The sequence below is a fragment of the Eurytemora carolleeae genome, unplaced genomic scaffold, assembly GCF_000591075.1.
Source record: "Eurytemora carolleeae unplaced genomic scaffold, Eaff_2.0 scaffold1321, whole genome shotgun sequence".
In the NCBI taxonomy this organism is placed as follows: domain Eukaryota; kingdom Metazoa; phylum Arthropoda; class Copepoda; order Calanoida; family Temoridae; genus Eurytemora; species Eurytemora carolleeae.
The window spans coordinates 64,341-77,710 of record NW_019397288.1 but is presented as its reverse complement, the minus strand read 5'-3'; the positions used below and the strand labels follow the sequence as shown (position 1 = coordinate 77,710).

At 31.0% G+C, this 13,370-nt stretch overlaps 1 protein-coding gene across 1 annotated transcript in view; it reads right to left on the bottom strand.

Moving 5' to 3' along the window:
* Positions 1-4,341: 4,341 nt before the first annotated feature.
* Positions 4,342-13,370, bottom strand: part of LOC111713285 (thrombospondin type-1 domain-containing protein 7A) — a gene marked incomplete at its 5' end in the record, with an annotated part of 72,816 nt that continues 63,787 nt past the window's right edge. Inside the window, 6 exons of the mRNA XM_023488121.1 lie at positions 4,342-5,032; positions 5,449-5,518; positions 6,764-6,854; positions 8,670-8,730; positions 10,633-10,805; positions 13,118-13,209. Of these exons, the coding sequence (XP_023343889.1) occupies positions 5,003-5,032; positions 5,449-5,518; positions 6,764-6,854; positions 8,670-8,730; positions 10,633-10,805; positions 13,118-13,209 (517 nt within the window). The remainder of the gene's footprint in view (positions 5,033-5,448; positions 5,519-6,763; positions 6,855-8,669; positions 8,731-10,632; positions 10,806-13,117; positions 13,210-13,370) is intronic.

The following is a 13,370-nucleotide window of genomic DNA, read 5'->3' as shown; positions in this document are numbered from 1 at the left end:
CATTTTGCTCTAAATTACAACGAACAAAATGTTGACAAAAATATGAAAATTTGTGGTATTTCCTAAAACATTCTGAAACCAAACATTTGTATTTTTAAATGTTCACAGAAGTTCAATTTTATTAAAACTTCTTCAAAAATATTTCTATTTAAAATTTTTATTTTTTATTTTTTTAATGTTTTCGATTATTTTTCGTTAAACCATGGAAACATTCACCTCTTTTGACACCATTCTTTACTTCTTCCTTGATCCTCCCTCCCTTAATATTCCGTCCCCCTCACGTTAAACTAAAGTAAATTGTACGTAAGATTAAAATTTTATATACGTTATATAGATTACATTTCCTAACTTCTGTTATTGAAAAGCTAGTGAACAGAATTGAAATGTTTTTAATTTCTTTAATGTAAAGAGATAAATTTGTTCTTCTCGGACTTATTCTTAAAATCGAAACTAGAGGAGATACTAAGTCACAAAGTCGTACAAGTAAAATTGCATTAATTTGACATTTTCCTCCTGTCTAGTTTACTGTGAGCTGTATTCATTGAACTACATGAAGGGATTTATCAAATGATCAGGTTGATTCGATTCATTGTGGAGACCTCTGGGGGATGTTCACCTAAGCTTATAGAAATTCAATGTTTATTGAGAGTATACATTTGATATGCCTTTCATTGCATTCCAACATGGAATTTTTAAGCATTTTACGGTCTTCGACGTATATATCAATACAATATTATTTAAATTTTAATTTTTACCAATCTTTCCAACAGCAGAGGCACATACCAATATGTAAACAAAGAGAAGCTGTCAATTAAGAGCTTCTCTTCGTTTACTATTAATTTTTCTTATTAATTTTGTACATGCAATTCATTTATTTAACACATGGATACAGTTGGTCATGTGGCCGCAGCACCTGGCCCCCTAGTCTCTCCTAGCCGCGGCGCTCGGCCCAGAAAGTGTCTTAACCTAACCTAACCCTAAAGTTATACTAATTTTGTTGAAAATAGTTGATATTTAAGATCTGTCCTGGCCGCACCGCTCGGCCCCCTAGCTTTTCCTAGCCGCAGCGCTCGACCCAGAAATTGTCTTAACCCAGCCAGCCTAACCCTGAAATAATAAAAAATATAAAATAAATATTTTTTGTTGAAAATAGTTTAAATCTAGGTCATGTACAAAATTCATAGGAGGGGGGGGGGGCAAAAAATGTTCTCTAGGACAGACCCCCCTTACTGGCAGGGGATAGGATTTAATAAATATCAATGTTGTAGAACGATGAAATATAGAGAAGAGCAAGAAGAAGAAGAATGAAGGTTTAAACAGCCCATATAATATTATGGAGAAAAGAATATATATATTCTAATACATAATATACCTAACCGTCTAATGTACAAGATACAAAAAGTGTGCAGGGGGGGGGGGGATAATATATATTTCATGTTAGGGAGGGATGTTAAAATATACCAGTCGAAGGGGAGGGGATGGAGAAGGTTAATATATTTTATGATGGAGGTTTGAGGTTAAGAAGGGCAGAGAAGATATTCTGCAAGTATATGACGATGAGCTATCTAATGAAAAATAGATCGATGTGTGTCCATTTAACACATAAGTTAAGTTCCTTCTTTCTTATCAATGAGCCAAGGGCGAAATCGATTTTGTAAAAAATGAGTTGAATACCTCACACCCCTCTTCCCCCTTTGTGAATTAAGCATTTATATAAATTGTCGGAAAATACAAAGGATCAGTTTACTCAAATATCTTCTAACGAAGGATCAGTCCAAACACATATTTTCAAACAAACATCTTCAAACAAAGGAGCAGTTCAAACAACTATCTTCTAACAAAGTATCAGACCAAAAAATATCTTTACGCAAAGTATCAGTTCAAACAAATATTTAAAAAAACAAATTTCTTCAAACATCATATGTTTGTCATATATGTACAATGTACATATATGACAAATATTTTGTCTTTTTAGTGTACAAACAGTACAATGTCATGCCGTGCAAACCGCAGACAAAAGACAAACACTTGAAGATTTTAAGGACATACACGGTTGTATACGTTAATAAAATTATATATATAGTTTTATATATCTGTATAAATAAATAGATAAAAAGATAAATATTGAAAATCAATAAACCGCATTCATTCTTTGTCAACTTAGAGAGAATTCTTATAAATATAAAGGGGCACACATTAAACTCTGTAATAGGAAGACGAAACTAGAGTGTATTTGATGCTGACATAAAGCAAATACTTTTAAAAGTTCACACTCCTCTGCCGCTTTATTAATTGAAAATTGGCGGTACAGTCTAAAGTCTAAAGGTTGGCCTAGCTTGGATATTCAAATGTACACCAGAGGGACGTGAGTTGCTTGAAAATTAACTATCTTATGAAGTTAAATGGATTCCTAATTCATGAGTTTCCAGTTTCTTGAACTTTAAAAAATCATAACTCAAGTCTGACAGTCGTCTTCCTATTCTACAGTTTTACGAGTCCCACTGTATATTTAGCATGAATATTTAATCCCGATCTTTCTCATTCTCTTGGTAGGACTAAGTAAAGCATGTATTATAATGTTCTACCAGGAGCAATACAATCTTTATTATCTATATTTCGTTATTTATTTTATCTATGTTCATGTTAACCCTGACCGGCCATTCCGGTCAGTTCTATTTACCTGTATAAATAAATTAGTAATTTATGAAACGTCGAGTTATACGGACGTGTATAGAGCCTTGAGGTTTGGCTAGAGATAGAGTCAATGAGACTAGAATTAGACTAAGAGCAGAGTAATCTCGGGACCTAGATTTATTACAAGCATGCCCGGATTAATCAGCTCGAATTAAACTTTTATTTTCTCTTCGAAAGAGTTTTTAATGGAACAAATTGATCAATCTCATAATGTTGTGATTAACTTAACTCTCTTTGATCTAATCCCTAAAGTTTTAGCACCAAGAAATCACTTTGTCTTCCCACGACAATAGTCTTAACTGTCCATTTAAAAGTTTCAAGCTCTAAACTTTTGTTTCTAAATGACTTCTGAGAAGAAAAAATAACATTTACAACATTTTATTAATAAACTTGTCTACATTTATATTGAGCTATACAACATGGTTTAGCCTGAAGATATCACAGATATTATATTTGAAAACGACGTGAACTAGTATTATTACTGTCTGTAAGAATATAATGAATATGCACAGCTATGAACGCGAAATATTAGACCATGCACAAATGTAATTTGTTCATGAAAATGCTTTTTTATGTAATATCTAAAAATGACAATTTTAAAATGCTAAATTGCAATATTTGGACGTTTATTGCAGAAGCTTTTTCTCTCACTCTTTTTAAAATAGAATGATCATGACAAATAAGACATGTACGGGTTGCTATACTACATATTACAAGTGCACAACGCGTACATAACTTTACAGAACGTGTACATAACAAATTTTAATTAATTACAACCATTGTACAGGGGTAACAGGAGGGTACTAAAGATGAATAATTTAATAATAATAAAATTGTGTTAGGCATTCTGCTTTATCCGTTTTTAAACATTTAAGTAATTTTGGCTTTTAATAGGCTTCAAAAAATTTGAGGAGTTACCTTACAAAATGTTTGCTCAAATTGTACTTTGCCAAATGTTGACTCTGGTAAAAGATAAAGGACTTAAACAACATTTCATATCAGTTCATTTTGCATAAGTTGTAAGAACAGCAAACTTTTGTAACATGCGAAAGATAACAGATTTTTGTGAAGCCACCAGAAAGCTATAAAGCCAAAAAGTATTTTTTTCTTTTAAAAGGATTAATGTAGGATGTATTTATAAATGCTATTTACCAATTTATATATTTCGTTAAAAAATTGAAGAAGTTCTTTACAATGTTTGAATTGTTTTTGAAAATTTAATTTTTTCATTATTTGAAAGAATTAAAAATAATTAACACATTAATTAACAAATATTAAAAAATACCATCTTGTGGTTTAAGTGTCAAGTAAAATTTATTTTCTTAAAATTAAAGTTAAAAATATGTTTATAATCTAAATGATAACGGTAAAATTGCTTCAATTAAAATTATGAAATTAAGGTATGAAACCTCAGCCTTAAAATATAAGGTTAAAACCCTAACAATTTACAGAATTTTCAAACTTGGAATAGAAAATCTTAGAGTTTTCACACGTCCAATTTAAAATAGTTAAAGGAATTGAGTTTTAGGCACAAACTCTGATTTTCTAATTTCAATATCGTTGCAACCCAATGCCGTAGACCTTTAATATTTCAAACTATGAATGCTATTAGAGCAAATAACGTAAGTTTGAAATATCAAAGGATTACATAATAAGGTTGCAAAGATATAAGTTTTACAAAAACTGATTTTGTGGTAAAGACTCAATTCCTTGGCAAGGAATTCATTTTCATGTATAAATACAAACAACTCTAGGTCAATAACTAGATTTTGAAAAATAACGTCATGGCCATAATGAGCACAGATAATTAATTTTTCAATTCTTTTAGTCAACTATTCTTTTGTCTGAAAAGTGTATTATTTCCTGAGCTCATTAACACCTTCACTGGAATTATTTATCCGTCTGAAAAGTGTTTAATTCCTTCACTGGAACTATTTATCCGTCTGAAAAGTGTTTAATTCCTTCACTGGAATTATTTATCCGTCTGAAAAGTGTTTAATTCCTTCACTGGAACTATTTTTCCGTCTGAAAAGTGTTGAATTCCTTCACTGGAACTATTTATCCGTCTGAAAAGTGTTGAATTCCTTCACTGGAACTATTTTATCCTCTGAAAAGTGTTTAATTCCTTCACTGGAACTATTTTTCCGTCTGAAAAGTGTTGAATTCCTTCACTGGAACTATTTATCCGTCTGAAAAGTGTTGAATTCCTTCACTGGAACTATTTTATCCATCTGAAAAGTGTTCGATTACTTCACTGAACTATTTATTTGTCTTAAATTGTCTAGTTTCTCACTGACAAAGGCCAAGTTTACTGCCACAAGGGTGGAAGGGGAGTGTCCTGAAAAAATACAATTTTTTCATCATTTCAACATTCAACATAAACACAAATCTTGAAATTTTAAAGATAATAAATATCTTTAAACTCTTCTTAATCATTGACTTAAAATAGGCTGGCAGGTATACGTTAAACGCGCAATAAAATCTACAATTACAAAACACAAAAATGTTTTTTAAAGAGAAACAAAACAATTATCATTTTTTTCTGAGAAAGTTAAAAAAAAGATGTTGAAAAAAATAATAAATAAAAATAATAATTCATTAAAGTTTAAAATATCAAAGATCTACGAATGAGATATCAGGCTACAAAGATATAAGAATATGAAAACTAGAGTATTTAGATCCATTATTCTTTACTTTAACTTACAATTGAGATTTAACTTACTAAAAGTTAAGTCGATTACAATTAAGTCTTACCTGATGTTTCAAAAGTATTCTATTGTTTGGTATATCTGGTCCTGTATAATCATTTTTACAGGTTGATTTACTAAAATAATAATTAGTTTTACTAAAATAATAATAATCAATTTTACAGGTAGATTTACTAAAATAATAATAATTAGTTTTACAAGTACATTCACTTAAATAATAATAATAAATTTTACAGGTAGATTTACTAAAAGTTATAATAATTATTTTTACAGGTACATTCACTAAAATTATAATAATCAATTTTACAGATAGATTTACTAAAATAATAATAATTATTTTTACAAGTAGATTCACTTAAATAAAAATTATCAAATAATAATTTTACAGGTAGATTTACTAAAATAATAATAATACATTTTATAGGTAGATTTACTAAGATAAAAACTATTAACTATAAACATTTTTACAGATAGATTAAAAAAATAATAATAATTCATATTTTTACAGGTAGATTGAATAATATAATAATAATTTACATTTTTACAGGTAGATTTACAAAAATAATAATTATCAATTAATATTTCTACGTCTATATTTACTAAAATAATAATTATCAATTATTGTTTTTATGTGTATATTTACTAAAATAATAATCATTAATTAATATTTTTACGTGTAGATTTACTAAAATAATAATAACGAATTAACATTTTTAAAGTAAGATTTAGCTATAAAATCGCCGTTATCTTCCACATAGTTGATCAGATAAAGATTTCAAGGGTACAGTTTTGAATCGAACATGCTTTTTTTTTAATGGAGGATCATTTAAAATTACGACGACAGTCCCTTTAAGTAAGAACGTAAACATTTATTCCTATTTAAACTGTTTTGGGTTATAATCCCTTTAAGCCCCTTTATATTGTGTATACATTGTACATATACTTAGTAGCATGAATATGTAATATACTGGAATTGACAGTGGAAAATATTATCGAATACTGATATTAATATCATTGTGCATTAAATGATATTTATTTTCTATATATAAACCAATATTATTAATGTATTTGATCAAGGTACTAGATAAAACACAAAATAGCTTTTAATTCAAATTAATAACACGGTGATTAATGCCCGCTCTCTTGTTTTGATTAAAATGTGTATTGCTGTGCTACCATTTGCAAGCATTTTTTCCTTTACAATTTAAAAATCTTGTTAATTTGGTGGATTTTTAAAATTTCGAAAATTAACATTTTTTGGGAGGACATTCTAAAATTCTGAAAGGCCAAGTCAGGCCCCACAAAAGAACAGTCGACGTTAATTGAAACAAAATCTTGTTAGAAACTGTTTTTTTACTGACCAGAGTATGTATATGGATATAGTGAGGAAGATGAAGAAGATGCAGCCAATACTAATCAATGCAAACATCCAGTAGGTCAGCACCTTACCATCTAAACAGGTATTCATGGGTTAACCTTGAAATAAGATAGTTACTGAGATCAATTAACACCTATAATATGCGATATTTTCCACAGCATGTTCCATTGTGTACAAGGACTGTACATGAACAATCAGGAGACATCTGAATTCAGGGATATTTAAGGATCCTTTGAATAGGAAATGCAAAATCTTTAAAAATAGACAATATTCATAAACGTTATGTTTTATGTTTAAAATTGGAGTATTTCTTTAAAAGTTTTAAAACTTAATCCCTGAATGCAACAAATGGTCGTGAGATGTCAGTCAAAAAACATTACAGGGCGTGGCTTGCCGGGACACTATAGGCCTGCTCAGCCTATCCAGTGTATAAGCAGTCTACGTGTAGTCTGTGGGTTAACCAGTGCATTCGCAGATCAAATAGTGTTCACTGCAGAAGGGAATTTACAATTTTATTAGATAAAGTGGTAGACGATTATATCAATATAATGAAGACAACTTCTGATTTCAATTTTGATTTATATCAAGCTTTTAAAAAGCATGGATGGACCTATCAATTAAGAAAGTTTCTCTTTAATTACTTGTAACTTGTAATTTGAAAAAAGCTTGTCAACCATAAAACCTTATTCTCTGGTTTGTTTTCTTAATATACAAGAAATCTTCTACTGGCCGAAAAATGTCAAAACAGTTTAGTACGATTCAGAACAAATCCAGCGAGATTTTGACCGTCTAATGAAGATCACTTTTTTATTCGAATTAAAAACTTTGTATGAAACACCTTGTATTTCTGTTTAGGCAAGGTCACTGATGAAACACCTTGTATATTTGTTTAAGCAAGGTTACTGATGAAACACCCTGTATATCTGTTTAGGCAAGGTTACTGATGAAACACCCTGTATATCTGTTTAGGCAAGGTTACTGATGAAACACCCTGTATATCTGTTTAAGCAAGGTTTCTGATGAAACACCCTGTATATCTGTTTAGGCAAGGTTACTGATGAAACACCCTGTATATCTGTTTAGGCAAGATTACTGATGAAAACCCCTGTATATCTGTTTAGGCAAGATTACTGATGAAAAACCCTGTATATCTGTTTAGGCAAGGTTTCTGATGAAACACCCTGTATATCTGTTTATGCAAGGATACTGATGAAACACCCTGTATATCTGTTTATGCAAGGTTACTGATAAAACACCCCTGTATATCTGTTTAGGCAAGGTTTCTGATGAAACACCCTGTATATCTGTTTAGGCAAGGTTTCTGATGAAACACCCTGTATATCTGTTTAGGCAAGGTTTCTGATGAAACACCCTGTATATTTGTTTAGGCAAGGATAATGATGAAACACTCTGTATATCTGCTTATGCAAGGATAATGATGAAACACCCTGCATATCTGTTTATGCAAGAAAAATGATGAAACACCCTGTACATCTGTTTAGGCAAGGATACCCCCGCGTTTCACCCCGCACTTAAAGTAGTATGATCCGAGCCGGTACAACATATACTGTACTGCATTTAGTCTTACTGTCCAGTCTGGACTACACAGTGTAAAGTAAAGTAAACGTTTTAAGCAACACATGAAGCCTGGCAAGATTAAAAACCAAGAGGAAACTATTCAAGAAATATTTTATTTTCAAACTTTCTTCATTTAAATTATTCATGGTTATATCGGAAACATGGTTCCCGATATTTCGCGGTTTTGTAATATTTAAGTTTCAGTCTCTGGAGTGATTAAGTAGAACTTCCAAAGAACATGTTTAGAAAAGAAAAGTTCAAAATGAAAAAGAAACATTAGATTATTTAAACTTTTATGTTGGTATTCTTGCCTGGGAAATAGTGAAGCCTAACTTCATTCTCAGGTTTCCTTCGTTCTTCCACCTCTAGCCCCTGTACAGTACACGTAGGTTTTATGAAAATAAACAGTACAGTACATATATTACACACGAATACGGCACGATTACATTTACATCTTCTAGATCAAAATTAATGAGGGAATTAAGTTTTCGCCACAAACTCAAATTTTCTTTCTTTCTTGGTTAATTTCAAACTTTGAAATAACAAAAGTCAACGACATCGGGTTGGAAAGATTGAAGAGATTAGGGAATTAGAGAGTGAGGCAAAATCTCAATTTCTTTGTGAGGATCAAGAAGATTTTTGTTACTTAGATATTTTAATCTTAAAATTTAAAAATAATATTCTTATTACTAAACTAGATTTAAAGCCATTTCTTCACTTGGTAATACATAACCATAACTTTTAATCATTAATAGATATTAGACAATCTTCAATTCAAATATTATTTTTTTTTAATTATTTGGAGAAAGCTAGATTCAAACTAACAAAGGGATTATTCTACAAAATATCAAAGGCTTTGAACAAGTCCAAACCCGAAATTATGGAAATACAAAAATAACTTTAAAGTAATGTGAGAAAAGAACAAAAAAGAAAGCGGGGTAGTTAGTTATTGATGGGAAATTTTGAATTTAAATCAGGCCAATTATTTTTTATTAAACCTTCACTTTTTATAATAATATCTTTTTGAGATCTTAACTTAAAATGACTGTCGTTCTAATTCTAAGTTACCCTTAACTTTAAGAGTGTAACAATACCGATTCACAACGGTACCCTTAAAATATTTACTGTGGAATATCGTTATATTTCTAGCTTGAAATATGTTTAATTCTGATAATTCTATTACTGTTTTTGCACAATAGAAATGTGCAGTCAAGATATTGGTATGGAAAATAATTAGTTTTTAAAAAGAGATACACGGTGTCATCAATAAGTTTCGTTAACAAACATTTAGGGGTACTTGTAGAAGTCTCAGCCCTGAAATTTCACTATAGTTATACCGGATTACTTTTCAGATCAGTTGATGTCAATCAGATCTTTGTTGTAATGTAATGAGCGTTCATCCGAAGTATATCAGCTTAGTATGACACAGCAAAAAAATTTTCAGAATGGTTCCAAACTTGATCCATCAAAGTCTGTTTTAGACCCTTTAAAAACGATAAAAAAAGAGAGATCAAGTATTTAATGTATGAAGGATTTTTGAGGAGTTTTCTGGCTTTGGTTTACATACGAGATACATAATCAACGTCATTCCTTTGGTCCTTTTGGACAAATTTTTCCCAGATTTTTGTAATTTTTTAATCTTGCTTTACAACTTTGTTCACAATGTAAAGGCACATATCAAATTGACGGAAAAACATACTTCTAGAACCCTTGCTGATATGGTTTCAACAATTTTCAATATTTTCGACTATTTTTGGAGTCTTGATGGTCTTTTCCTGCCCGGACATGTCATAATCCTTCAGCTATTTATTTTTCCCTTCTTCACCCCATTAAACTACCATTAAACTGAATAAATCGTTCTGGATCATTTTTAAGGGTTCTGCTTGGTTTTTGCATTGTCTAGTACAAATAATTTTGGGTAACCGGGCCTGCAAAGTGCACCTCTTTCTCTGATCAATATTCTAGATATTCCTATTCTGTGACAACGAAGCAAATCCACCTTCAGGAGAACACTCCTTACATCACAACAACAATCTGCTTGACGCCTACCTGACCAAAAAATGCATCCATTGAACTTTAAACATTTTTTTAGAGCTGAGACTTTTAGTACCACTCAGATAATTTTAGTGAAACTTATTGATCACAGTGGTTCATTCTTGATCTGACCGGCTCTTAGTGGTACCGTTGTAAATCGGACATTCCACTCCATTAATGTAAGGTTTTTAAAACTACCTCAACGGTCAACGGTCATTTATGACCATTAAAAAAATTGACCTGAGAGGTTAGATTAGAGTGAATATCTAGGCAGGCGGAGAGGCGGGGAGACGGATGGGCGGAGAACTGAGGCAGATATCCAGGTAAGCAGACACAATGACCGGCCTGGCAGGAGGCGTGGCGGACACTTCTACATCCAGAGCCACACCCCACTACACTGCTCTCACAACCACCTAGATTTAAACTAAAGTTAGATCAATTTTATTAGATATTTTCTTTTAATAAATGATTCCAACTTATTTTTTAGTATTGTTTAGATTTATAGATTTTATATAAAGATATAAATAGATGAATAGCTAAACTGATGAAACACCCTGTATATCTGTTTATGCAAGGTTACTGATAAAACACCCCTGTATATCTGTTTAGGCAAGGTTACTGATAGTCAACTATTCTTTTGTCTGAAAAGTGAATTATTTCCTGATCTCATTAACACCTTCACTGGAATTATTTATCCGTCTGAAAAGTGTTTAATTCCTTCACTGGAACTATTTATCCGTCTGAAAAGTGTTTAATTCCTTTATTAATACAAACTTTCCTCCTCAACCAGTTAACCAGCAAACAATGCAAATGTTTATTACCTTTTCAGTTTAAAAAAAATCTGAGTTTGATTGAAAAGACAAATTTTCAAGTGATTTTTCATTTAAAAAGTGTTAACAATGAGATATATATATAATTGCTTTTTGTCTTAAAAATATAAAATTTCTCTTTATTTCCTTATTTTTAGTGCATTAATCTGCAATACAAGTCACTTAAAGAGAAAACTTTTATTGAAATTATTCAGTTTTCAGATGGAAAAATTTCATAAAGGAATTGAGTCCTTGCCACAAACTCAAATGTTCTAATCCCTATATCTATGGAACCTGATGTTTTAGGCTTTTGATATTTCAAACTAAGATAATTTGATGTAACAGAATTCATAGTTCAAATATCTAAGGTCTACGACATTGGGTATCAAAAATAAAGAAATTAGAAAATCAGAGTTTGTGTCAAAGACTCAATTCCTTTTTATCAAACAAAGGTGTGAATTGTGAATCGTAACTGCCACTGTTTAAGTTTTTTTTTTTTAAAGGGACAACTTTGTATACATTTATCAAGTGACAAGGATATTGTAATAAATATAAATGAGAAAAGACTTCTCATCCATCATAATAATATGATAATAATAATGATATCAGTATTCTCCTGCCAATGAATGGTATGTGGTAGGTAGACCGGAAGTTCGTATTTCCGGTGTATATACAGGGTGAACAATTATATTATACAAAAGTTATTTGCTTCGAATATATGAGCGTTTTGTACGATAAGAAGAAACATTCAAAAAAGGTTATTGCAGGAAGGATTGAGCCGTTTTGACTTTTTTGAAAAACGTTCGTTTCGGTTTGTTAACGATAAAAAAAAAATCTGAAAACGAAATGATTGTTTTTGAAAACTAAAGTTTTTGAAAGGGATGATCGTCATTAAGAATAAAAGACGAAACGACAGTTCCGGAAAACGATCCTTTAAAAATGTTAAAAAACTTCAGAAGTTGATCGAGACCTGTAAGAATTCTATCTGTTGTTCCTGTCTCGAGAAATTGATATAAAACTGTATCAAAATTATACCAAACTTATATATAAGATTTGGTTTAATGTTTTCTAAGTCTTAAACAGATCATATTCAGCAAATATGCAACCAATCTGAACACTACAATATCCATGAGGAGCCTAAAAAACTCAGGTCGGCTCCTATTATTATTTGAATTTAATAATGTTAAATTTTTAATAGATATAATTGCTAATAAAATTGAAACTTCTGTATTAGGTTTCAGCCCTTTTCATTTTTCCTGTACAGTCTCTTTAAGGATAAAATAATGACAAGATACGAGTTTGAAGAGATTGATCATTTCATTTTTTCTTATTTTGTAAGATAAACACCCTGTATATCTATATATGCAAAAATACTAATGAAACACCCTGTCTGTATATCTTTATATGCAAAAATATTAATGAAACACCCTGTATGTATATCTTTATATGCAAAGATACTAATGAAACACCCTGTCTGTATATCTTTATATGCGAAGATACTAATGAAACACCCTGTCTGTATATCTATATATGCGAAGATACTAATGAAACACCCTGTATATCTTTATATGCAAGGATAATGTTGAAACACCTTGTAGTAGTGTTATGCAAGGATAATGATGAAACACCCTGTACGTATTTCTTTATATGCAAGGATACCATGATAAGACACCCTGTATATCTATAAATGCAAGGATACTAATGAAGCACCCTGTATATCTTTATATGCAAGTATACTATGATAAGACATCCTGTATATCTATAAATGCAACGATACTGATGAAACACCCTGTATATCTGCATATATGCAAGGATACCATGATAAGACATCCTGTATATCTGCATATATGCAAGGATACTAATGAAACACCCTGTATATCTGCATACATGCAAGGATACTGATAAATCATACTTACTGTTGACTCTGACACCATCAGAGCGTTGACAGAAGACATCTCCGTTCAGAACCAACCAGTGGAACCTGTAGCAGGGTGCAGATATACACCATCTAGAGAAGGAAAACATATTAAAGGGACTGTACAGCGGAACCTGTAGCAGGGTGTAGATATACACCATCTAGAGAAGGAAAACATATTGAAGGGACTGTACAGTGGAACCTGTAGCAGGGTGCAGATATACACCATCTAGAGAAGGAAAACTTATTAAAGG